This window comes from Strigops habroptila, chromosome 15 (assembly GCF_004027225.2).
Source record: "Strigops habroptila isolate Jane chromosome 15, bStrHab1.2.pri, whole genome shotgun sequence".
Taxonomy (NCBI): domain Eukaryota; kingdom Metazoa; phylum Chordata; class Aves; order Psittaciformes; family Psittacidae; genus Strigops; species Strigops habroptila.
Genome location: NC_044291.2, coordinates 1833725 through 1857649, shown reverse-complemented (window position 1 = coordinate 1857649; position 23925 = coordinate 1833725). Strand labels below are relative to the sequence as shown.

General features: G+C 47.0%; 3 protein-coding genes across 4 annotated transcripts; 1 reads left to right on the top strand and 2 right to left on the bottom strand.

Annotated features, from left to right (window-relative positions):
* Window positions 1-125: 125 nt before the first annotated feature.
* On the bottom strand, window positions 126-10298 carry LOC115617035 (protein CutA homolog). Of its 2 annotated transcripts, XM_030507058.2 has the most exons (7): window positions 10131-10298; window positions 7692-7840; window positions 4257-4316; window positions 2972-3017; window positions 2598-2647; window positions 1975-2100; window positions 126-283 (listed from the first exon to the last, which is right to left on the bottom strand). In XM_030507058.2, the coding sequence occupies exons 1-6, from the start codon at window positions 10245-10247 to the stop codon at window positions 1998-2000; spliced, it is 525 nt and encodes a 174-aa protein (XP_030362918.1). In that variant the 5' UTR covers window positions 10248-10298; the 3' UTR covers window positions 126-283; window positions 1975-1997. The 2 variants fall into 2 exon arrangements, with proteins under 2 accessions (XP_030362918.1, XP_030362916.1); XM_030507056.1 differs by lacking the exon at window positions 126-283 and having other exon boundaries at window positions 1388-2100; window positions 10131-10296.
* Window positions 10299-11585: 1287 nt separating this feature from the next.
* On the top strand, window positions 11586-18896 carry PSMD5 (proteasome 26S subunit, non-ATPase 5). The gene is made up of 10 exons (XM_030507054.1): window positions 11586-11810; window positions 11988-12132; window positions 12749-12862; window positions 13286-13414; window positions 14152-14261; window positions 14402-14544; window positions 15010-15201; window positions 15765-15874; window positions 16458-16598; window positions 17098-18896. Exons 1-10 carry the CDS (start codon window positions 11635-11637, stop codon window positions 17353-17355), a joined length of 1518 nt encoding a protein of 505 aa, XP_030362914.1. The 5' UTR covers window positions 11586-11634; the 3' UTR covers window positions 17356-18896.
* Window positions 18897-20357: 1461 nt separating this feature from the next.
* On the bottom strand, window positions 20358-21574 carry LOC115617184 (putative UDP-GlcNAc:betaGal beta-1,3-N-acetylglucosaminyltransferase LOC100288842). The gene has a single exon (XM_030507404.1). It carries the CDS (start codon window positions 21572-21574, stop codon window positions 20456-20458), a length of 1119 nt encoding a protein of 372 aa, XP_030363264.1. The 3' UTR covers window positions 20358-20455.
* Between the last annotated feature and the right edge of the window lie 2351 nt (window positions 21575-23925).

The window sequence follows — 23925 nt, the reverse complement described above, 5'->3', positions numbered from 1 at the left end:
GACAAACCAAAAAGGCTGAAGAGGACAGCAGGGGCATGGGGAAGGGATTGTGCTGGGGTCCCCACGGCCATCCTGGTGGCCTTGTGGCTGTGCCTTGCTGTGCTTTCTGCTACCAGCGTGATGTGGATGTTTGTGAGCATGTGAGGTTGATTTGTCTGCGGAAGGGAAGGAGCAGCCCCTTCTCTAACTAAAGCAATAGTGCCAGGGTGTTCAGGAGCAAAGCAATTGTCTTTTTTAAAGGAATTCTAGTATCATCAGACATATTTGTTAGATTTCTTCTGTTCTAAGAAAGAGAGAGAGATATATTTTTAACAATGTCCTCTTCATGTCTCCCCCATCACCACTGTGGCTGTCCCATGGGGATGGAAGGTGTAATCATGTAGGGAGATGGGACCCCCCATCCCTGTCAGGGAGAGGTGCAGCTCCTGCAGCCAGCCCAATCACTCCCTGTCCTGCCTTGGCTTTGTCACCAAAGGGTCACTTAAAGTATTCCCCTTTCACGAGTGCCTATGAACCCCTTGTTACTGTCCAAGTTGCTGCCTGGGAGTCCAGGGGCTGCCACGAGCTGTGCCAGGGCCATGGAGGGGTGTTATTCCCATGGGATGGCCAATGGACATTGCATGGGTGGGAGCACCCAACACGTGGCCTTGGTTCTTCTCCTCTCTCTCTGTTCCCTTTCCTCCTCCTGGCATCTTGCAGAGAATTGAATGTGGAGCCTTTAAAACTATTTCTGTTGCAGAGTATATTTTGTATTAGCTGGAATAGATAATTATAATGACTCTGTGCACCTTCTAAAGATTTATGAGTTCAGGTTGCTGCTTGTAATAACCAACCCTTGTTATACCCAAGTTGTAATTAATATGTCTGATGTACAATTAAAAAGTCGGGGTTTTTTTAACATCACTGGTTTTTTGGAGTGTCAGGATTATTGAGTTTGGGCACTGGGGGTCAGTGTGTGCTCCCAGGCAGACGCCCAGTGCCTGCCATGCTGTAGCTGGTGCTGCTGAGCCCTGCTCCATGCCAGGGTGAGATGTGCCCTCAGCTGGAGAGATGCTGCTGTGAAGCACAAGAACGGCAGAAGGATGCAAAGGGGAAACTATGGCAGTTTCTTTGGATTTAGCACTGCAAAGTTTCCTGCTGTCAGAGCTCAGACCATTTTCCTTTTCTTCCCTGCACTTCCAAGCTTTCCCCACATTACCTCTGACAGCTGATGGGGCCACACAACCCTGCCTGAATGCCTGCAAAATGCTCTGTGGCACTTCTTTACAAGCACCAAGTAGTCATGTGGGAGCCAGTGGAGCATCAGTCAGCATCGGGCCAAGGAGAGTCCCTGCAAACCCACGATGAGCCCTTCCTCCTGCCCAGCAAACTGTGACAACACTGAGCCTGCCCAGGTAAGAAACACTCCTGTTTATTCCCTTCCCAGTCATATAAATAACTTGATACTGTTCCATAAGTTACATCCCATTAAATTATTAATGTGAGCATCTTCTTGCAAGGTTAAATGTGGCCTGGGTAGAAAACCACTGTTCAGGTGTGGGTAAGGGATGCAGGGCTGGATGATGCCCTGGTCCTGCTGCACTGTGTGTCCCTGAACTGGCCGTGGATGTTGCTCAGCTCAGCCCAGCTCGGCAGGTAGCGTCAGTGTGTGTGCTGCTTGCAGCTCCTGGTAAATCCTTGCAGCATCTGCTCAAGTTTGCTGTTTCCTTGGATTCTGTAGGACTTGAACCAGCATGTTGCATGACAGCAGGAGAGGGTGTGGGCTGGCGCATTGTAGGGTGCCTGGCCACATCCTGCTGCCTCTGGGCTGCTTCGTGCATCCTGGAGCACAGGGTCAGGCCAAGGAGGGGATGTTTCAAGTGCAAATGAATTTCCCAATCCTAAGTTTCTGTGTTAGAGCAAACCTGTGAAGACAGAAGCTGCTTCCTTGTGTCAGCCTGCACAGGGAGACCAGCAGGGCTCAGCACATTTTACCTGGTGCTTTCTGCACTTCTCAGTTAGTCCCATGGGACACTTTCCTCCAGCCATTTGAGGTAGAGAGGGTTTCCTTGGTCAATAGGCAGGCTGATGGTTTCAGGAATTTCAAAGGGATGGATGGATCTAAAGTGGAAACAGACGCAGAGGAGCAGTGTCACCAGCAGCCCCGCTCGCAGGCGCAGGAAGCAGAAGTCTCCGCTCCCAGCCGTGCGCTGACTTCAAAGCACCCGCATCTTCTTTTTGCCATGTGAGAATGTTGCTTTGAGTTTGGGGTTTACCACAGCCAGCAGCTGACTGCCAGGGGCCCTGGCCCAACGCTGGCTGTGCTCACCACCCAGCGCTTGGGAAACACAGGAAATCCTGCCTGGAGGCAGCCAGGGAATGACCTGTGTTGGGACAAGGAGAATCCCTCCCTGTACCCAGTACGGAGGGGCTGATATTCCCACCAAACTTTTCTGCCATCCCTGGGTTTTCTGGCGCACAAGGTACATCAGGACCACTTAACCTCACCCTTACTAGGTGAGAAGGGGCTCAAGGGACCTGACTCCCAAAGCCTGAGCAGGACATGGCAGCCTACCTTGGAGTGGAAACCCAGTGCTCCCACGGAGCCAGAGCCTCACCTGACATAGTTGGACAATTCGCCTATTTTTGATGTCCGTGTTTTCACTAACTGTGGAGAGTGAAAAAACCAAAATGAAACAAAACCCAAGGGAGAAGTAAAGGGGATGGAGCATTCCTGCATGCACAGTTCCACTGCTCCCATCCAGCGTAGCTGGTGGTGTGAAAGGAGCCCTTCCTGGGCTCTTACCAGGGGGATGTCCCCTGTTGGTGGCAAAGTGAGGGGCTGAGCCAGACTGCCAGCCCCAGCCACCACCGCCATGCCCTCAGGCAGGTGCTTGGGTACTGTCCCAAATCTTGTGCAGGTCCCAAATCCACCCCTTAAGGCTGGGGCTGTGTGGGATGGGGATTCTGTGATGCAGGAATTGTCACTTACCAGCAGTATTTCAGTGGATTCTTCCAGTTCCCCTTCCCAGAAATACCTAGATTTCAAAGAAAAGAAGCATCAGCAAACACAGCTCTGGCTGCAGCCATGCCAATGCCCCAGGGAGGAGGTTAATTTCCCTGCTTGCTGCTTTCTGTACATGGCCGTTCCTTTACAAAGTGGTGCTCAAGAAGCATCACTGGCCCAAAAATGCTGCTGTGCACACGACTGAGCACCTGGGATTTACAGACTAGAGCCTTCTTGGCTGTGCCAGTCTCTAGAGAGCTGCCCAGGGGGACAGCAGGGCACAGGAGCTGGGACTGGGGAGGCCATGGGGGGTCTGTGTGGTTCCAAGCCTGGGAACAGTGCCCACAGGGACTGTGTCATGGCTGCAGCTGAGAAGCCGAGTACAGCGGCGTCTTGCTTTTCTCCCCTCTTTCTCTGCAGGAGAGGAGATGCACTTCTCCTGAGTCAGAAATGACCTTTCAGAACATTTGCGTTGACAGAAGGCCATCGTGATTTCATCTGCGCGCTGGGTTCTGTGCGAGGAGGCAATCGGAGGCGTCGCAATGTCTCCTGAGCAGGGCTCGGAGGAGAAAGCAGCTGAACAGGCAGCGCTGTGCGAGAGCAACTCGGCTCCGGCCGTTGTGGCACAAGGGGAAGAAGGTTCTTACTGGGTTTGCCCCATTTCAGCAGCCTCAGCTGGGAGAGCCTGGGGGTGCACTATGGGGAACCCCTCCTGTGGGGAGGCTGCAATGTGGGGACCTGCTCCCCTCTTCTAGCAGGGTTAGGCCAGGGTGCTCCTAGAAGCAAAAGACTGGTTTAGGGCTTTGTTCTTTAACCCCTCTGACAAGTGCAATCCCTTTGCGTGGATGGCTGAGGATACCTGCATGGCTGGTTGTATTTCAAGGTCAAAGATACTGTTTTTCCCTCCTGAAAGTGCTGCTTAATATTGTAAAGGCCAGTTTTCTGCTCCCTGTCTTAACAGCTTTTTAGATCCTCTAAAAATAGGCGCCACATCCTCAGGCCCATAAATCACCTTGTTCTTTGCTAGATCTCTATGTAGCCAAGTAACCAATAAATAAGTGGTCCCCATGGGCAGCTGGAGCATCTGCACTCCTTAATAAGCTTAGAGCACTTTGCACGGGTGAGGATCATCTTTACCATTTGCAACAAACAACAGACCCATCAGCCTTCTGGGAACTGCCTCCTCTCCCCAGGGCTGGGGGTGTCCATCTCCTCCCCCTAGGGAGCCTGGATTTGCCTCCTCCATTGGAGAATATTGAGCCTAACTTACAAGGCCGAGCTCTTCGGCAGGATGTTCACGTAGGCAGCCAGCTTCTTATCCATGATGGCCCTGGGTGAGACAGGAGGGAGAGTTAGTGCCTGTCTCAGCTTGCTGTGACTCAGTACCCACCCCCATGCACAGGGACATCCCCTTGTGCTGCCCCTGACTGCCAGCAGCAGCTTTGGCACTGGAGACCTGGGATTTGGGGTTAATTATTACCCTGACAAAGCAGATGAAAAGGTAACCTATAGCTGGAGCTGCTTCAGCTCAGGTCCTCCTGGCACAGTTCTGGGGCACTCCCTGCTGAGCATGAGGGTTGGGTGTTGCTCCTGGCCTGGAGCAGCACACGGAACCTGTGCCTCACACAGTGCAAGGACCCTGCCTGGCACCAGCCCAGTGCACATCTCCCCACGGGCACACCAGGGCATGGCCACAAGAACCAGGTCTGGGGTGGATACGAAGGGGTTTGTCTCCCAGTCATGTATTTATGCTGCCAAACTGCCTCTTCCTCGCATAACCGATTAAATGTGGAGCTTGTTAAATTAACAACAACAAGGTTTTTCTACCCAAAACGTCCTAGAAATCTGAAGCCCAAATTAAATTCCTTCCCTCTGACTGCTTCTTTCAGCTGTGGGCTGATGTGTTATTGCAGAGCTGCTTGGGTCTACCAGCAGAACTGATATTTAAGTGATTAAAGAGTACTGAAGCAATCTCAGGGTGGATTTTGAGAAGAACTAGGTCAAATGTTGTGTTTTCTGACCACAGCAATGTCTGGGCCCTTCTCACAATGATGGCAGCCCCATCCCTCTTGCATGCAGCTCTGTTAAAGTCATGACACTTGTGCCTTCTCCTTTGGTTTTCCTTAACACAGGCCTCACTGGGCACTACTTTGTACCAAGTGCTATACAGTGCAAACATTTAACTTCTAGTTGACTTTGAACTGCAGAGAAGACCAGAATAATTAGTTAGTGGAAGGCCTGATTCAACAACCTGCAAAAATTAACTCTTGAAGAGGAGCCCAAGGAGCTTCCCCACTGCACCACAGCTTGCAATCAGCCTCTGACCCACAGGGAGAGCTGGGCTCTCATTTGAATGTGCATAAGCTCCTTTACATTTGTCTTCCTTATCAGCCCTGCTTTCTCTGCAAAGGTTTGTACCTTGCAACTCTGAGCACAAGGCAAAGGTGCCCTCAAGGGGCTGCAAAGGCTCTGCTGCAGGTCAGGGAAGATTTGGGAGCTGCCAGAGCACTGGGAGGAAAGCAGCCCTTCCCAATGATCCTACACCACCTTGGACCCCAGCACAGTACTGGAGAACCAGTGCCTGGACCCAGCCAACTGCTGGAATTGGGTTTAATGCCTAAGCACAGTGAGGTGACAGAGATGGGCTTCTCCCTGCCCATGGCTCAGAGAGGACAGCTATCAAGGAGGCTCTGGGTTGTTTGCGCTCACCATGTGTAGCCACTTGTAGGCATTTAATGCTTGTAGAGCATCTTGAGTTAATCTGTAGACCAACAAACTGCAGCAGCATGAGCGGAGATATCCCCCGCTGCGTTTGTCATGTCAAACACATGGCACAAATCCTTTTGTTTTTGCTGCCTGCATCCTCCAAGTCACTTTAGTGCAAGATCCTTTTGATTTGGGTGAGTAGCTTCTAATTGCTTCTGCTCTGTTCCAATAAGCTGCGATCCTGACTGAGATCCTGAACTTTGTTCTAGCAAACTCGGAGGAAACAAGCGGCCACCATGGGAACGGGAAACGTTATAAAAAGCTGAACGTGATCTGTGGTAAACGTCAGCATAATACATGATATCTTTGGGTTGGGCACTTAATGTGTGTCCCTGCCTCACAGCAGGCTCTGAATTGAGACAGATGAAATATAAATAAGCAGAAAAGCAAGGAAAATGATATGCACAAGTCTAAGGCAGAACCAGAGGCTGCTTGGCTGTTAAGTAACTTATGTGAGGTGCAGTGGCCACACCATCCAGCCCAAAGGGGTCAGCTGCTCACAGGGCAGAGGACAGATCTCCTGTGTGGACTCGGGGGTTTCTTCTGAGGATTTAAAGTTAACAGTAATCCAGATGAACTGGGTCAGAACCGACACAACAAACAAACCGGATACTGAATTCTGCCTGCAGTTAATCTGCTTTCCCAAACACTGAACTCTTTTTCCTTAAAACCAGTGGAAATTTCCTTGCAGACTGATCTATCGGAGTGAGTGCTCCACTGAGCAATGTAAAGGAAGAATAAGCAACAGCACAGGAAAAAGGTGTGTAGGAAAATGAGTGTAGAGGCCGTGTGTCATCCTCTAGAACCACGGCTCATTCATCCAAACTCCAGAACAAAAGAATAATTACTCCACCAGTAAAAACACAACTAAAGTACATGTAACTCAGCAATGGGGAGTCATTTATTTCCCCTCCCTTCCCTGCAAGATAAGGAACAAAGAGTGGAAAACATTTGCAAAGGTGTTAAGATGAAGCATTTTGAGAAACTGAGGCTTTTTTCACCAGCCACATACAGTTACCCCTTTTTCCAGAAGACATCAAGCAGTGCAGACATTATTCTATTTGAATTTCTTCATACAGTTGCAGTATTTAAGGTGACACAAAATCCCTTTCAGTAGCCTGTCAGTTCCTGAACGACTTTTTGGGAATGCTTTACAGAAGACAGAGGGTTTTTGGCAAGCAGCAAGGTAGCAGGGAAAACAGCACAGGAGGTGTTGCAGGAAACTTAATGGTCCATCATAAACATTGCCCCAGTCAACACAGTTTCAGTACTTTGAACAAACCATCTATTGAGTCAGGGACTGACAGATGTGTGAAAAACAACCTGCATGCAAAACAGCATGCAAAGTATCTCATATGTTAAAAGAGGGGGAGAAAAAAATCAAGGCAAAGCCCTTATTCCCTGAAGTTTGGTGGGCAGAGTGCAGGCTTCCAGGTGGTACCTCAGAAATGCCTGTTCTCTGTTTGCTGTGGACCACTTCTGTCTTATACTTATTCTCATGACAGTGTGTTGTGCTTTATCCCTCTCCATAAGCACCTCTCTTGCAATTTGTGTTGTTCTAGAGAAGAAGACAGACTGTGTTAGATCCGAGGACATGGAACTGGGGCTTAATCCATCTGAGGACCCAGAGATTTAGGGCCATGGCTTTAAAATGAAAGGCAGTGGTATAAATTGAGAATTGGCTTGATGTTACTGCAGCACTGACTTCAGAGGCAATTGCCAGCTTTCTTTTAGAAAGCACAGCTCTTGGTAAATGGATATGTGGTACAGAGAGAGAAGGAGAGTGCAGGAGAAAAGGAACACCATTTGGGTAGAAGTACAAAGTACAGGGAAGCACAGATGCTCTCGAGAGACAAGGAAAAGCTTTATTCCGCAAGAATAAAGCTTGTTTTTCCATTTCAAACAATTCAGGCAGACATCAGGGGAAGTGTCTCTGTACCTTGCAATATCCTTGGCAATCTGCTCGTTGACGCAGTTGATGAAGGCAATGGAGTAAGTCCCAGAGATGTAGCTGCCAGTGATGGCAGAGTGCAGCTGAAGAGCGAGGCTCCTCAGCACCGGGTACATCAGCAAAGACAGAGTCACCACCTAAAATGCAAGACGTGAGCGATGATGTTAGGTGAAATACTGCCTTTTGTAAAACTGTGGCTCAAGGGAAGTCTCTGGTCTTATTTCAACATTACAGTAATGCTACTAGTAATTTAAGTGAAAACATCCTCATTTTCCTCCAATGGGGCAGGAAAGGGTCGGGTTTTGAGGCTTCATCAGCCCAGAGGTGCCCAGATCTCTGGGTTACAGACCCCACCACACAGCCTCCACAGCCATGACTGGTTTTCCAAAGAAGAGTAAGGGGGTAAGTCACTGGTTGTCTCTGTTAAAACACATTTCTATTGCAAAACGGAGCAAGAAGGGAACCACCAGGTGTGGCTCCCACACCAAGCACATCTTTCCTGCTTTAGCTGCAGGGTGAGGCATGTCCACCCCTCTGGGAATTGGTGGGGAGAGGACCCTCTGCCTCTCCACAGATGTGTAAAGGAGGAGAACACTATGTCAAGTAGGGGTAGGGATCTGGCAATGGGAAACAGAGTTGGGCTGGAGCCTGATGTGGGAGCAGGGGCCAGGGTAATACAGTCTGTGCCAGGACCTGGAGAGCTTTCATCCTGCCCTGTCAGCCCAGGACCATTACTCTTTTCTGCTGGTAGATGTTGTGCAGCCCACCCAGGCTATGATACAAATTCTCAATAGCAGGCAAGGGAGAGTAAGACTTAAACACAGGTTTTAAGTTCATTTCATCCTAATTATCTCATACTAATAGGACAGTGAAATTGCATCCTTTAGGGCACAAAAATCCTCACGGACACAGCCCAGGTCTCTGTCCGATGAGCTCCAGGAAACAATAACGCTCTCTCCATGGCCTGGCAGCACAGTGGCAACAGGTTGGTTTTGCTGTCCATTAGGCAGTATCGCTGCCAAGCCCCTTCGCAGCTCCTTGTACTCACATGCCATAAACACAGCCACATAAAAATACACAATTAGCTCAGCAGGACGCTGCAGGAACAGCAATAGGAAGGTTAATTTGGTGTGCTGAGTAACGGCTGGAGGATGGTGCCTGTACCCGGGGCTGCAGCTCTCGCTGTCAGTGCACAGCTGCTCTTCTCTTTGTCTTTTGTCTTGCTTTGAAATAAACAGCATCTGGCCCTTATTCAGCTACAGTGATAAAAAAGATGCTTATAACACTAAGAATATATTCCTTTCTCCCCCCTATTTCCTCCCTCCTTTGTCCTCTGAAAATTACATGGGCCCATGTCATACTTCGGTTTTATTAAGATGGAATTAAGAAACATCTCTCTTGTCACCACAAAGACAGAAGCTCATTCCTGTTTGGAAAACGACTGATGTGCTGTATTGGCTGTCTCCTCTTTTCCAATCCATCTGAGGAAATATTCTTTGTTATCACAAGGTTTCTCATAATTTTTAGAGCTGCTTTTGTGCCTTTTTCACCCCACTAAAGCCATTTAACAAATATGATGCACCAAATCCCAGAAGCAACTCAAGATAGTTAAAACAAACAGAAACATGCTGGTGTATGTATTTTTCCAGATCAGAATGTAATTATGCTTCCTGCTCAGGAAAGAAAATGTAATCTGACCTGTTCAGCATGGCAATCATTAATCTTCTTGCAAAATGTAAGTGCATGTGATGAGGAAATCCCCATGGCCATTTGCATTGAATATCAGTACAGAGCGACCACTCTCTTGGGGGGTTTTTGGGTGGTTTTCCCCCCCTTTTTCTTTTTCTGTAAAGAAAAGCTTTTTCTCCCCCCCAAATAATTGTATTTGCCAAAGGATGGTGCAAAAGTGAAGGAGTGAAACTACCTGATAAACCAAATAAACTCAGTGCCAAAATGATGAACTGAAAATCTTGCTGTCAGATTTTCAGTGTTCCACTGAAAAGGACTGAGCAGCAGAATTCCAGTTGAGTTTAGAGAGACTAAAACTTCTGCACAATTTGTGTTGGCTTCAGTGAACTAAAAACAGCTTCAGGGTTTAAAATTACCGTGCTGGGACTTTTTGCCTAGTTTTGATGAGGTTCTGTCAAAAAGAAATACAAAACCCAAACACAACTTGTGGCAATCCCGAGTGTGCTGTGAGCTTCCTCAGTGCAAGTGGGAAAAACTCCTAGGAAATTCCCTTTGCTCTCTGCAGAGACTGAGTACATTCCTCCTGCACAATCAGGAGGAATCCTCTTTTATCTATCAGGTTTCCTTATAGACAGAGGTATTTCCATGGTTCCTTGTGTTGGCACACACTGTGCTCCCCATCTCGTCGCCCGCATCCCCAGCTCCCAAGCACGAAGCGGATGGAGGGACCCCACTTACCAGCAGCAGGGTGCCCCGGCCCGTGCGGGGACAGCCCTGGGCAGCGGGCAGCAGCGAGCAGCGCTGCCTCAGCCACTCCATCTCCTCGGCCGGGCGAGAGGCTGCCGAGGCTTCCATCGCTCCACCTGCTCTGCCCCGAGCTGGGAGCGCTGCCTGGGAAGGCTGCCCGCAACGAGCACTAACTCCTCCTCCTCTTCCTCCCCTGCAGGCTGGCACCCGCCTGCCTGCCCCAGCGTGGGGCACGGCCCATGGGCCAGCACGGTGTCCCCATGTCCCTCCTGCACCCAGGCGCTGTGCCTGCTCCTTGCTATTCCTCACCCGCAGAGCTGGGGCTCCCCAGAAGCGGGGTCCAACCACAGCAGGGATAAATGAACACCCGAGCATGGGTGCAGGTACCAAAACTGTCTGCACCAGCACCTGCTGGAGGAATCACTCCCTCCAGTCTAAGCACTGGGGTCCTCCCAATGCTATCTCAGGTGCTCTCAGGCACTTGTTGATGCCACTTTTGCTTGAATTTTCCCACTTATAAAAAAGTTATTTTTCCCAGATTTAATATAACCGGGGCTTTGTTTTCTTTGGAGAGAAACTACAAGGAAGTTGCCAAGTGTTTTTTGTGTTATTTGGGCCCAGAATGCTCCTGTGAGCAACCCAGTGTAGAGGACCAGCCAGCTCCATTCTGTCTCACCCTGTAACTTTATTACGTTATATCTCAGTTCTCATAAGCTATTAGGAAAACACATGTATTGTACAGCACTTGCGGTGCAGCAGCCTGAGCCTGGGCTTAATGAAAGCCCGAAGGCTGCAGCTCTGGGCACTTAAGAAGCCTTGGGGAGGCGTGAAAGACTCTGCAGTAGGGTGACAAGCACGTATTTGTTATACTCAGTTGTCTCCCCTGTTGTCCATGGGCTGAAAAAAAAGCCTTTTTCCTCTGCTGATGTGAAGCAAAACTTGCGTTTTCTTGCAGCATGTCCCACCATGGAGTGTCTGAGCTGTCCCCATCACTGTGAGAGGGGGGTCCCAGCACTGCAGCCCCTTCCCAGCCAGCGGGACCCGGCGCGGGGCGCAGCCCTGCCTCCTGAACCTCCAGGCTGGGCTCCACGTCCCCCCTGCACAGCGTGACACCGCTCTGTCCCTCCAGGCTGGCCGCGTGTGGCCCTGGAGGGGCCTGTTCCCTACGGCCCCGGGAACACGCCTGCCCGGCAGCGCTGCCCAGGCTCGCTCCGGGCACACACCGGGACGGCCCCGGGCTCTCCCGTTGCGGCCGTTTCCCTCCAGTCGCCGCCGCCCAAACGCCGTTTCTCGCCGTTCCCCGCCCCGCCATCACCGCCCCCCCCGTCCCCACAGAGAAAGCCCCGCCCCTTTCTCTCCTGCCCAATCAGCTTGCGAGGCGGGGCGCGCCCGCCATTTTGTTCAGAGCTTGGCGGACGCGAAAGAGGCCCGTGGCGACGGCGCGGCGGTTGCTAGGGGCGGCGCGGCTCTCGCGAGGCTTTGAGGGCGCGCCAAGATGGCGGAGGCGGTGTGGGAGCTGCTGGGGCGGGCGGCGCTGAGGCGGGCGGCGCCGCTGGAGGAGCTGCGGGCGCTGCGCCTCGCCGTGCAGGCCGTGCCCCCCGCCGCCCTGCGCGCCCGCCTCGGCGCCGAGCACCTGGCAGCGCTCTTCGACCTCCTCGGAGTCAACGACCGGTGAGCGCCGGACCGGCCCCGCGGGCCTGACCCGCCGCGCACCTCCTCTCCCTTATCCACCCCGCTCCTGCGGCTACCCCGGCTGCTTCCGCGCCCTGCTTCAGCGCGGAGGAGCTGGGAGCAGCCGGCGGCGTCCCGCTCCTGAAAGGCTTGTTTCTCTCTCTCTGTCCCGCCCAGGGAGCAGGTGGCTGCGTGTGTTTCCATCCTGGAGAGGCTCCTGCAGGCCCTGGACCCGGTCTATGTGATCCAGAACCTCAGGGAGGAGCTTCAGAAAGGGCTGTTCCACCCCGATGACTCCGTGAAAATCCTCTCCATATCTCAGGTACAAGGTTTTCCTCCGGGAGGAGAGGACAGAACTCTGTTTTGAGCCGGGCAGGGTTAGTCCTGATCTGTTTCTGTTGTTTCATGTCCTAATTAGTGGCAAAAACACTACAGCAGGTGTTATATGCAGGAGTTGTGCTCTTACACTGTCATGGAATTTTGGATAAATGCTGTGCAATGTATATAATGCTTTATGATTTGTGTTGTTAAACATGACATATATAACTATGTCTTGACAGCAGTAACTTGTAAATGAATCATCTGTCACATGCTCTGGATAAAGCTTTCTAAGCCAGCACTGACAGCAGGTGCTGTAAGAATTAAGTGCAGCAACATTGTGAAAGTCAGGGTACTTTGAACAGTGTTGTGGAAGCACTGAAGAGTAGGTTGTAGTAGCTTGACACTTGTTGCATTAGTTAAAAGAACAGAATCATGGAACAGTGTAGTTTACAATGGGCTTCTGGAGGTTTCACATCCAGCCCCCCAGCTTGCAGCAGGCTGCTCAGGGTGTTCAGGGCAGCTGTTTGAGTGTCCTTGTAGTAGAAAAAGTTGGTTTAATGTGTTTAGTGTTTGTTGTTTGGGTTTTTTTTTAATCCTACATCTAATCTCATGTTTAGGTCGGGAGGATTGTTGAAAATTCAGATGCTGTTACAGAAATTCTCAACAGTCCTGAACTATTAAGGCAAATAATAAATTGCATTGGTGGAGAGAGAATAGCAGTGGCTAAAGAGGTAAGTGCTGCTTGCTTTTCTTCTTCCTCTACAAAGTGATGCAGACAGCACACAAAACACCCTTGCTACTGTGTCTGAGATCATGACATCTGCTGTTCTTTAAAGAAAAGAGAGCTTATGTTGCTTGAAAGATGATATGAGCATGTAAGTGCTTCAAGCGCAGAAATTACTTAGATGTAGTAGAAAATGTACCTAGAACTATTATCTTCCAGTAGCTGTGATGCCAAAGTGGACTTAGATCTGAATTTGGTGCCAGAGACTTGGCTCACAGTAACCATAGCTGGCTCCCCTCAATGAAAAATGAATCACAATTAAAATTTTGGATGTAGAACTTGATTTGATAAGTTAATTAAGAACATTGAAACTAAATCTGATTGTCTTGTGGGTTTGTTTTTAATACTAAGCTCCTGTTTTTGCTTCCAGGCCATCAAATCTCTCTCCAGAATAGCACAGACACAAGATGGTTTAGAGGCTTTGTTCGTGAGCAGCTTGTTGAGTGACTTGAAAAATGTCATGGCAACAAATGATGTTGTTCGATACCGAGTGTATGAGGTAGGGATGCGATCAAGGTCAGCGTTTCACTGACGTGATACTGTGGTTCTCTTGGGCTGTAGCTCTGCATTGCTGTCTGCATTTTATGGCTTGCTTTTATATTAGTATTCATCCCAGGTTTGCAAACTTTCCTTCATGTCTACGTTTTGTCAAGACTAGAAAGGAGTAGGATGAGTACAGCAGTGTTTGCCCTCAGATAATGACATAGCTCTTCTCTGTTTATGCTACAGAAGTGTGAAGTACTGTTTACATCTTTTATTTTGTAACTTGTGTTGCCCAGGGCATTGAAGGCCTACACAGAGTTAATAAAGATACAGTAAAATGTCTGCTGCTCTGAAAGCAAAATAGCTGCTGTAGTCTTAAGCTTTGGCTGTCAAGTGCTATTGAAACTTCTGGAGGGGGAAGAGACTGAGAAGAGAGATGCCAAATGTGTCAGTCTAGATAGGTATGGCAAAGGAGAAGTAATAGAATTTAGCCATTCTAGAGCTTAATGAGGATAACAGCTGAATAAAAGACAACTTTGAGCAGAAATCAAATGAATGTGCTGTAAATTTGGAACTCTACGAACTTGTTTCAGGCAAACATTTAAGTTAACTATGAAAACATGATGAAAATCTGTATTTAATATATATAGTCAGCATTATAAGACTTACTTGGCCATTACTGTGAATTGTTATCACTGTAATGTTTTTAGAATCCATCCTTTTTTTTTTTTGTTTGTTTCCCTCTGCTTTTAGTTAATTGTTGAGATCTCTTCAGTGTCAGCAGAGTCACTAAATTACTGTGCAAACAGTGGATTAATATCGGAGTTAATTGGAGAGCTGACTGGAGATGACGTGCTGGTCAGGTACGTTCATTGTCAGTTTGTCAGTGAGATTTCTCCCATTTTGTTTGGGTTTTGCCTTAAGGGTAGAAAACCAGTTTTTTCCTAATCAAAGAGTGCTTCAAAAACCCATCTGAAATAGCCAAAATAACTGTCTGTTACAGGGCTACGTGCATAGAGATGGTGACCTCACTGGCTCACACCCCCCATGGACGTCAGTATCTTGCTCAACAAGGAGTTATTGATAAAATTTCCAATATCATTGTTGGAGCAGAGTCTGATCCTTTCTCAGGCTTCTATTTACCAGGTAACATCATGCATTTCTTGTTTACAGTTGGCTGCTTGCATTTACTCAGGAGTTAAACTGAGAGGACTGTTAAGCCTCTGTTTGAAAGCTCTTTTGGGTTTATGAATATCAGAATATGTGTGTTGGATGCGTATGAAAAATGCTGAAGGGCAGTTTAAAACATCAGTAATATTACTCATAAGCAGTGGTAGTACAGGCAAGATCTGGAAAGACTGCTCTAGCTTTGAAGTTTGCGTTATTGTAGCCTTTTTTAGTCATGATTTAGCAGCTGTCTTCTTGAATTCGTTAACTTCCAAAATACTCTCTTTTTCCTTAGTTCTGGCCTTATTCTGTTGCCTTTCATAAACAGTATTCAGTTTTAATAGCACTAGTTTAGCAGTGAAACAATCTTATTGTACATTTAATTTTGCCATTGCTAAAGTTGCTGTTCCCTCACTGAATGCTGCTTTTTTCTTGTTCTCCCAGGATTTGTTAAATTTTTTGGGAATCTGGCTGTCGTGGACAGTCCACAGCAGATCTGTGAACGATACCCAGTCTTCCTAGAGAAAGTCTTTGAAATGGCAGAAAGTCATGATCCGACCATGATTGGAGTGGCTGTGGACACACTAGGAATCCTGGGATCAAATGTGGAAGGCAAACAGGTTTTACAGAAAACCAGTTAGTATCTGAAAATTGTCAGTAGTTGTGTTATTTTGGAGTCTTCTTTCTACTGATGCCATCAGCTTCTTGCCGGGATTAGGAGAACATGAACGCTCACGTAATGATGCTTTCTGTAAAGGCTGCATTGTTTCTTTTAATACAGAACTGTTTAAAGGATTTAAAGTAGGTGCTGGACTACTTGTTGCTAGTCCAAGTGTTGATTTTTAAGTGAAAATCTGTATTAGCAGATAGCTATTGGAGCAGTGTAAATGGGATTGAAGGTTTCTGGTTACAAGTGTGCTATGATCTGTACTTCCCAAGGTAGCTCATTTATCAGGGACATACAGCTTCCTTTCTGGAAATGTTTGGGTAGTCTGGAGAATTAACATAAAAGCTTTGGGTCTGTCTTGGATCCATATAAAGCAAAGAACCTTGCACTGCTTTTATTATAGTAACCTTTCTCAGATTTAATGTACAACACTCTACCAGTTAATGCAGTATAATGTGACTGACAGGTAACTCTCTACTCCTGTAGAGGTCTGCCTGAATTAACTAAAATCACTTTGTTTTTATTTTCCAAGGAAGTAGATTTCGGAGTCTGTTAAGCAAAATAGGGCACCAGGCAAAGAATGCCCCCACGGAGTTACGACTTCGGTGCTTGGATGCGATTTCATCTCTTCTGTACTTGCCTGTAAGTTTGTGATTTGGTTTCTTGTCTTTTTAAATCTACAAGAATGAAATTATTGTGCATCGGGCTCTGTGAAGACCTTTTGCAGCATCAAGCTTAGGTAGAAGTGGGAGCTTTCTAATGTGCTGGGTCATTAACTTTAGTGGTTTGAAATTCCCTGATTTGTTTGTTTGCTTAGAGATTTGAATTTGTTTGTAAGAAGCCAGGTGTTCTGAAATCTGTTTATAAAACATGAAGGCAAAACATCCTTGGCAAGGGAATGAGAGGAAACAGTTTAATATGATATGGTTTTAATAGTATAGCTCTAAATGAGTGAATAAGCCATTTCCATTTGTCTGGCGGGGCTGCACTCCAGCACAGCACTTCTCCTGTGTATCAAGATCAATTTATTTAAATGTGTCCTCCAAGCTAAATGAAACAGAGAAGGCCATTTCTTCATTTATGGAAACATGTCAAATTTAAACTATTTCAATTTAATCTGCCTATGGCTTATTTAAAATAACTTCCTTAACTATTGAATATATGCTCAAGACTTGAAAGCTTTTCAGAATCCTAATCAAATTCTTTCTGTATGTGATGCGTGCAGCCAGAGCAGCAGACAGAAGACCTTTTAAGAATGACTGAATCCTGGTTCACATCCTTGTCTAGCCAGCCGTTGGAACTCTTCAGGAGCATCAGTACTCAGCCATTCCCTGATCTCCACTGTGGGGCTTTACGGGTATTTACTGTAAGTGCTTTTTGTTGTTAAAGATCAGGTAGTGAGTTGTATTCCATTCAGTCTTGGATGTTTGGTGTTTTTCTAAGTGAATGCTGTTGACCCCTTCTTAAAGCCCAGAAGGGGTCAGAAATAAGCCCTTTCTCATTATGCCCCACTTGAATTCACCATTTAAATAATGCAGCAGACGTGTCGTGTCTCTAATGCTTATTTCCTTATGAATTGAAGTGGGGGGAAGCATCAGCCATGCTCTAGGGTGCTGCTTCGATATCAGAGGCACTGCTGTGATAATTCACTTAACTTTAAAGATAAGCACTGAGCTGTGCTTATTTTCCAGTACAGTTAAACCCTGCTGCTTGATTTGAGTGGTGGTTGTGTAACTACTGTGTAGAATGAATAGCCCATTTAATTTTTCCTGTTCCTTGGCTATTGCGTAACAGTGTACTGTGTAACTGGTTTTTGGGGTTTTAAAACGTTTCCCTCTTCCCCCCTCTTCTCTTTTCATGTTTAGGCTATTGCCAATCAACCATGGGCCCAGAAGTTGATGCTTGACAGTCCAGGCTTTGTGGAGTACGTTGTAGACAGATCTGTGGAGCCTGACAAAGCCTCAAAGGATGCCAAATACGAACTGGTCAAGGCCCTTGTAAACTCTAAAACAATTGCAGAAATCTTTGGGAATCAGTATTACTTGAGGCTTAGAGCTTACTTGCATGAGGGCCCTTACTATGTTAAGGCAGTTGCTACTACAGCTGTGGAAGGAGCAGAGTAATGTTATTGATGTCGTGGTTCCCCTTGCAAACCATGTTACTGAAATAGGTGTAAAGACCCTCCATGCTGGAGTCTCTTTAGATTGTCTCTTTAAAGGAATGTGAAGCACTTCAAGTCGGAAATGAAAAAAAAACCTCTAGGGCACAGTGTATTTTCCCATAGAATGTCATGGCAGAAGTTCTCTATGTACTGTTGTGAGACAGGTAACCAAGGTGAGCACTCTGTCAAACTGCTGGCTGTTTTACTTCGCAGAAATGATCAGTGTTTGGTTAAACTGTTCTTGGGTTTGGAGTTCCTGTCGTGTTTTCTCAGTAGATCACAGCTCAATTAAAACCAAACAAACACCAAAACACCTCAAGGTTTGTAACCTCAGCTGCTGCCACAGTTTCTCTGTCTCTTTGTATTTTTTTTATATCTGCCAAAGCTGGAACTTGCATGGAACACGCTCTTGTAGCCAGGCATATTCTGTCAGAAACCCTGCTGGTGAGAGTGAGCTAGTAGCATTCTGTCCACAGGAGGGAGTACGAACTGGATTCTCATCTATTTTCAACTTGCAGGATGTGAGTCTTGCTTGAATAAATAATCCTATATATTGTTTACATTTTATGCTGAGGATGTGGGGTAGGAAAAAAGCTTTTAACCCTTTTAAAAATAAAGGAATACACACTCTAGTGTGTAAAAACCAAATCGGGAGCTTTAGCTCCCTTGTTGACTGCAACTTTGTGTGGCAGCTCAGTTCACTTGCTCGAAAGGAGCATGAGCTCTAGCAAGTCTGCTTCAGAACCAAATCTTAAATTGTTTACACTATTTTTTAACAAATAATTTTTGAATTTTAAAGGTTATTTTTTAAAAAAAAAGTATGATTTTAGTTGCCTGAGTTAGAATAAAAGGGTTAAGAACATAAAACTTCCATGTTTAAGGGCATGAACTGAATTAGGAGTACAAAATGTAGTACCTTACCATGTTGTAATCATCTTTTGAAGATGGTCAGCTAGCTGCTGCTGAGATGCAAGCTGGACACTAGTGACATGTGATATGTCTTTGTCCATAAACAGAGACCATGATATCCTTTATACAAAAGGTTTGTAGTATTTTTTGTTGAGAACATAAATCTGAGGAATAGCTGGGGGGGGGGGGGGGAGGAGCATAATAAACCATGAAATTACTACTTTTTTGCTTATTTAAGTAGTGTGTCAGGTCAGGTATACCTCTGTAGAAAGAACTTGTCCTGTGTCCCTGCTCTGCCGAGTGAAGCAGGATGATGTACTCATGCAGTAACTCTCTTCTTGCTTGTAGTAACCTTGAGCTGCAGCAGAGGTGATGGTATTGCCTGCCAAAATTTGCTGGCAAGGAGCCAAAGTGGGCTCAGAAGGGCAGGGTAGGTAGGTGGGGAAGTTCCCTTAAGATTAAATAAGCTGTTGGAATGTAAGTGGTCTGCCTTGTTGCTTCTGATCTAAGATGTACAAAAGTTGTCATCCAACGTTATCCTGCTGCTGACGCTTTCATCCTAGATGTGCATAATAAACATCTGCTAGTGAGAAATGTGGTACATCGTGTCTCATTTGTGAACTGAGAGAGCTCAGAACCTTCCTGCATCCAGCAAAATGTGAAAGCACCAAAAAGGAAATGAATAAAAGTGTAGAAGTCCTTAGTTTGTGCTCGTATTGGGCAACTTGGCCTTGTTGTTTTAGGTGGCTTTGTGTGCTGGTAGCTCTGTATGAGCTGTATGCTCAAATCTCCATAAAAGAAATTGATCTATAAACCTTTTCTGCAATTCATGAGTCTCTTCCATGTGTGTTTTCAGCTGTTGCTTTTGAAGGCTACTCTGTGTGCGAAGTCTTTAGCATCTGCTTTGCATGGTGCTTTTGCCAAATACAATATTTTAGAATACACAGAGATGTCGAACAAGGGGATTTTCTTTATATATGCACGTATGCTTTATTTTGTTGAGCTTTGAGCTCAACATTCCAATTAATTGGTCAGGTGCTTACCCCTTATTACTCACATGTAGTTCCCCACCCATCCTGTGTACTGCCATATGGCTTATATGTTGCTGTATATAATGGAAACATCTAAGTGTGTTGTCCCTGCCTTCCCCCTTGTAAAGTAATGGGTGGAGAGAATTGAGGTAAAACCAGAAATGGAATGATTGAGAACGAGAACTTGGGTAACATGCTGAACCTGGATGAACTTGGTTTAAAAACACCAAACTCACAACCCAAACCTCCTTATTTGACCCTGGTTAACAAGCAGCATAACTTGGTACATAAGAATTATGGATCCTTTGGAGCAAACCTCCACTTCCTTCAGAAGAGTAGGTGAGGACCTCAAAGGTACATGTGTGTCTCTTCTCATATGTGTCTGTCACAGCTATAGGGCAAATCTGCCCAGCTTGCTGCTGCTGTCTTGCTGCTGCTGCAATTGCTGATGCAGAAGAGTTAATCCTGTGACTGGTTCCTAACTTGGGGAATTTTTACACTTTGAATAGCTTTGATGTTAGCAGTGTGTTGGTGAATGTGTTCCGACTTCAGTGCCAATACTCTTCTCCAGCATAATTGTGGCATTGAGCTACTTGTGTCAGTGTTTCTCTCATGCCATCACTGACAGAAACACAAGATTCTTTAGCAGGTAAGTTAGATTTGTTGCTTACAATCTCTCGGGGCTGCCCACCTGAGCAATTCCCATGATGGTTTGATGCCTGTTCCCACTCTAAGCTGTTCTCTAGTTTCACTGGTGCTGTAAAATGGGCTGCTCAGAAGCAGCTCCCTTTTGTGGGCAGAAGGATGCCCCTTTGGTGCAAAATACTTTGGGGTAGGTGATGCCTCAGCTGCAGAAGGAGCTTTGACATAAGGTAGAACCTGAAAACACTTGACACAGACAAAGTTTCTTGGAATATTCTGTTTTACTTGTATTCATGCACTTGTAGGTACTTAAGTAGTTAAGAGTACATCCAGTTTTGCTGCTCTAACACACTACAGCATTGAGAATTCATTTGCTGTGGAAGGGAAGAAACCTAACCTTGAGAGGGCATTGTTATTACTGATGTTAAAGGACAAAACAGCTGGTGAAAGGAAATAGACTTTCTTCACAAACATTAAATCTTAATTGACAAAATGAAGCACCTCATTTTTTATTCCATCCAAGTTAAACTGTTTGAACTTACCAATATAGGTCAAAACCTTGCAGGACACCAGACTGTAGTAAGTTTCCAGTAAAGAGCAATCTTTCCCATCACTTGTTTCCTTCCAGTCTTTAAATAACTCATCCTCTTTCATGTTGGAAGAGGTGAAAATGAATTTATAGCAGCATCGATTGTAGCTGATGTGCTTTTCCCCAGAAAACCGGGAGCTGTGAATGGGAGTGATGCCAGCTTTTTTAGCACAGATCCCAATAAAGACATCAGGGGGCACTGACCCTGGCACCCCCTTGGAGGCCACAAACACCTTGCGAGCGACATCCTGTGACATGATGAAGGCGCTCCCATCACAGTAATCTGGGTAAAACTCCTCTGGGTATTGATGGATGGGAACAAAGCTGGGGCTCTTGGGGTCTCTGTCAGGCACTCCTTGATGAATGACCCTCCCAATGTAGATGTCCTCTAGCTGTGTTAAGCTAAGCAAGTATTCAGCCAGACTGGGAATACTGACGAACATGTCTTCATCTGTTTTAAGAATATACCGTGCATGGGGGCAGAAAATCACTGTCCACTCCACACTCATCAATATCTTCTGTGTCTGCATCTCGGGAGAATCAATGAAACTGCCTTCAATAATGTCTCTGTGCTCTTGAGACTCCTCATTGATCTCCAGCTGGGTGGTTACTGAAGCTGGCTTTCCTAAAGCAAACAGAGTAAGGACAGCGTAACCTCTGGTGTCTGTCATGTTGCCCCATGTCTGTCTGATCACGTTGCGTCTCGTCCTGTTTTCTGGGCTGCTGGAGATAAGAATGAGCAGAAAGATCTCTTGATTGGAGCATGTCGCTGCACTGCTGACAGTGTAAGAGAGATTGGCCTTCAGAGGATCTGTATTGAGCTGCCTGGCCCGCTCCCTGATTTTAAGAGTCTTTGCATCGGTGTAAGAAAGAGGCAATGACCGCAGGAAGTATTCCTCCAGTAAATCTGCTCCAAAAAGCAGCACGTGGAAAAGCAAGACATTAAAGAGAATGAAGCACCACTGGTGAGTCCGCAGCCTGCAGAGTGTCAGCTGGGGAGGAGAAGACATGGACACTGAATTCTCTTGCTACTAGAACAAAAAAGCTTCCCTTCATTTAGAATATATTCATGCAAAACAACCACAACTTTTAGACCATGGTCTCTGTAACATTACTGTAAGGCTCTCTTTTTCCTGGAAACCAAAGCAACCCTACTTCTTGTGGCACAGCAAGATCCCAAGCTGAGAATGACATTACTGTAATTTAGGAAGCTTCTTTCTGTGCATCCATGTGTGGAAATACTAAGGAATAACTTGCTATTAACATTTTCTGATTGTTTTTAACCTGTTGCTGAAGGCCTGAGATGCTGATGAGGACCTGTAATGTTAAAATGTATCCTCAAAGCTGAGCCTTTGGCACTTGGCCTGAATTCTTGGCACAGTAAGAAGCCTCATGGTAATCCCTGAGTAATGATCCAAATCACTTACCTGCATGGTGGTGGGAGTTCTCCCTGCAGCAGGGTCTGTCAATGCCAAAGGCAGTTTCTCCCTGGCAGAGGCTTTTGGGGCAGCGTCTGTATCTGGGTCTGCAGGATCCAGTTACTGCCCAGAGACTGTGGCTTTCCTCTTACCTGCGGGTGGGAGGAAAGATGATCCCAGACAATGATCGTGTTGCAGCTGCACAAACACAAAGCAAATAATACTCGAGCCTTTCCCTCTATTAATTTCTGGCACTTGGGGTTGGGTGTCTCAGAAATACAGAAGAGAAGCAGCTGCTTGGGCTCACTGGTGAAAGTGGTCTCCTGGTACCCTTGTGAATCTGTGCTAGGTCTCCCAGTTTGTTGCTGTTTGTTATAGCAGTGCCGTTTTGGGGTTGGTTCCCTGGTCCATGGCAGTTGACTCCTTCACTGAGCGCTCTGTGTCTCCCAAGGTGGAGGTTTGGGGTGTGAACTTGTGGGCTTGTTTTGTGCGGGGTCCCAGTGGATGTGCAGAACACCCTAAGGCCATGGGCACTGCTGGGCCAGGCTGTCTCTGGTGGAAACAGAGGTGTGCTTTCAATGAGCCCCTGGGAGCAAGGCAGGAGGAAGGGGCTGTGCAGTGGGAGCTGAATGTGCTCAGCCATTAGGCTCATGGCCAGGAGGCTGGGGTTGTCCTGATGTGTCCCCCACCTCTTGCCCCTTCCAGCATCCATTTACTGAAGCAAGGCTATGAGCTGTAACAAGCTGTGTTGGATGGTCCTTTGCTTTGTCTCTGTACAGCGGTTTTAAATGACCCCGTGTATTTATGCTTTTGTGGTGGCTGTGTGTCCTGGAGAAGGACCTGCAGTGATCTACCCCTGGACAGGCTCCTGGCTTCACTGGTGGCCTCGGCTGCACCAGAGCCTCTGTGTGTTAATGTTGGCACAGCCACGGCTGTGCTGGAGCTGACTGGGCTGGGGAGCCGCAGGGGACTGGAAGTGCTGGAGGGGGAAGTGCCAAAGACACCACAAACAGGATGGAGGTGTCAGCGGGGGTGAGGGTTGGGTTTGGCAGTGGGTCTGTGAGCCGTGCGGAGCACTGAGGGGGGAAAAGGGGCTTGTGGGTCCCCAGCAGCCCCTTGGAGGGGGCAGATGATGGGAACGATGTTGTTTGATGGGCAAACCGTGGCAGGAGGTGTCAGCCTTCATCAGCACAAGCATGGAAACTCCAGCCTCCATGCAGGAGCAGAGAGATCGTGGTTTATTTCTCAAGTTTGAAAAGGGTTCTCATAGCTTTTCTGTTACTGCATCCTTGGGTGAAATGGTGTGAGAGGAATGCAGCATTGCTCTGGTTTGCTTTAGCTCTGTGCCTTGCAAGGGTGTGATGGTCTGACCATTGCAATCCTCCCTGAAGCATCCTTAGGGAACCTGCATCAGCCAAATGTCCTGGGGAGATGGAGAAGAGCTTTGATTTCTGGTGTGACCAAGGGTTAATTCCCCAGCTCTGGCTGAGCCCCTCAGCTCTCCCACTGCCTGCTCCTGGGTCTGTGGCAGTGTGGGACATGTTAGGAATTCTCACTGATTATAGAAGAAACCAGGTCCCCAAAATGTGGTTAAGCTTGAAAAGCCAGCTTAAACACATGGAGCGGGCAAGTCCCAATGTGGACCTCAGCTTTAGACTCTCCAAAACTGGGGAAAAACTTCTTTCATAGAGCTTGTGTGTCAGCTGGGTTACAGCTTCATCTGGACCAGCCTCACAGTCACTGTAATCCTTGCAGAAGTTGTGCTTTGAAGCTTGGCAAGCTGTCAGCATGGGAAGTGTCAGTTAAATGTGTTCTCTGAAATAAAAAGCTAATAGGGAAATATTTGTCACGTACAATAACACAGCACTACAGCCCCGGATACCCATTCTGGGAAAAAAATCCCTCCTTTGAAGATGCTCCGTCTCCAGCTAAACCATTTAATA

Excerpts from the sequence above, each read along its gene's own strand:
- LOC115617035 (XM_030507058.2), bottom strand. The coding sequence starts at position 10,247 with ATGGAAGCCTCGGCAGCCTCTCGCCCGGCCGAGGAGATGGAGTGGCTG. Across the intron at positions 7,841-10,130 it reads GCCGGGGCACCCTGCTGCTG|GTGGTGACTCTGTCTTTGCT; the intron begins GTAAGTGGGGTC and ends CTTGCATTTTAG. Across the intron at positions 2,648-2,971 it reads AATCCACTGAAATACTGCTG|TTAGTGAAAACACGGACATC; the intron begins GTAAGTGACAAT and ends CACTCTCCACAG.
- PSMD5 (XM_030507054.1), top strand. The coding sequence starts at position 11,635 with ATGGCGGAGGCGGTGTGGGAGCTGCTGGGGCGGGCGGCGCTGAGGCGG. Across the intron at positions 15,202-15,764 it reads ACAGGTTTTACAGAAAACCA|GAAGTAGATTTCGGAGTCTG; the intron begins GTTAGTATCTGA and ends TTATTTTCCAAG. Across the intron at positions 15,875-16,457 it reads CATCTCTTCTGTACTTGCCT|CCAGAGCAGCAGACAGAAGA; the intron begins GTAAGTTTGTGA and ends TGATGCGTGCAG.
- LOC115617184 (XM_030507404.1), bottom strand. The coding sequence starts at position 21,574 with ATGTCTTCTCCTCCCCAGCTGACACTCTGCAGGCTGCGGACTCACCAG.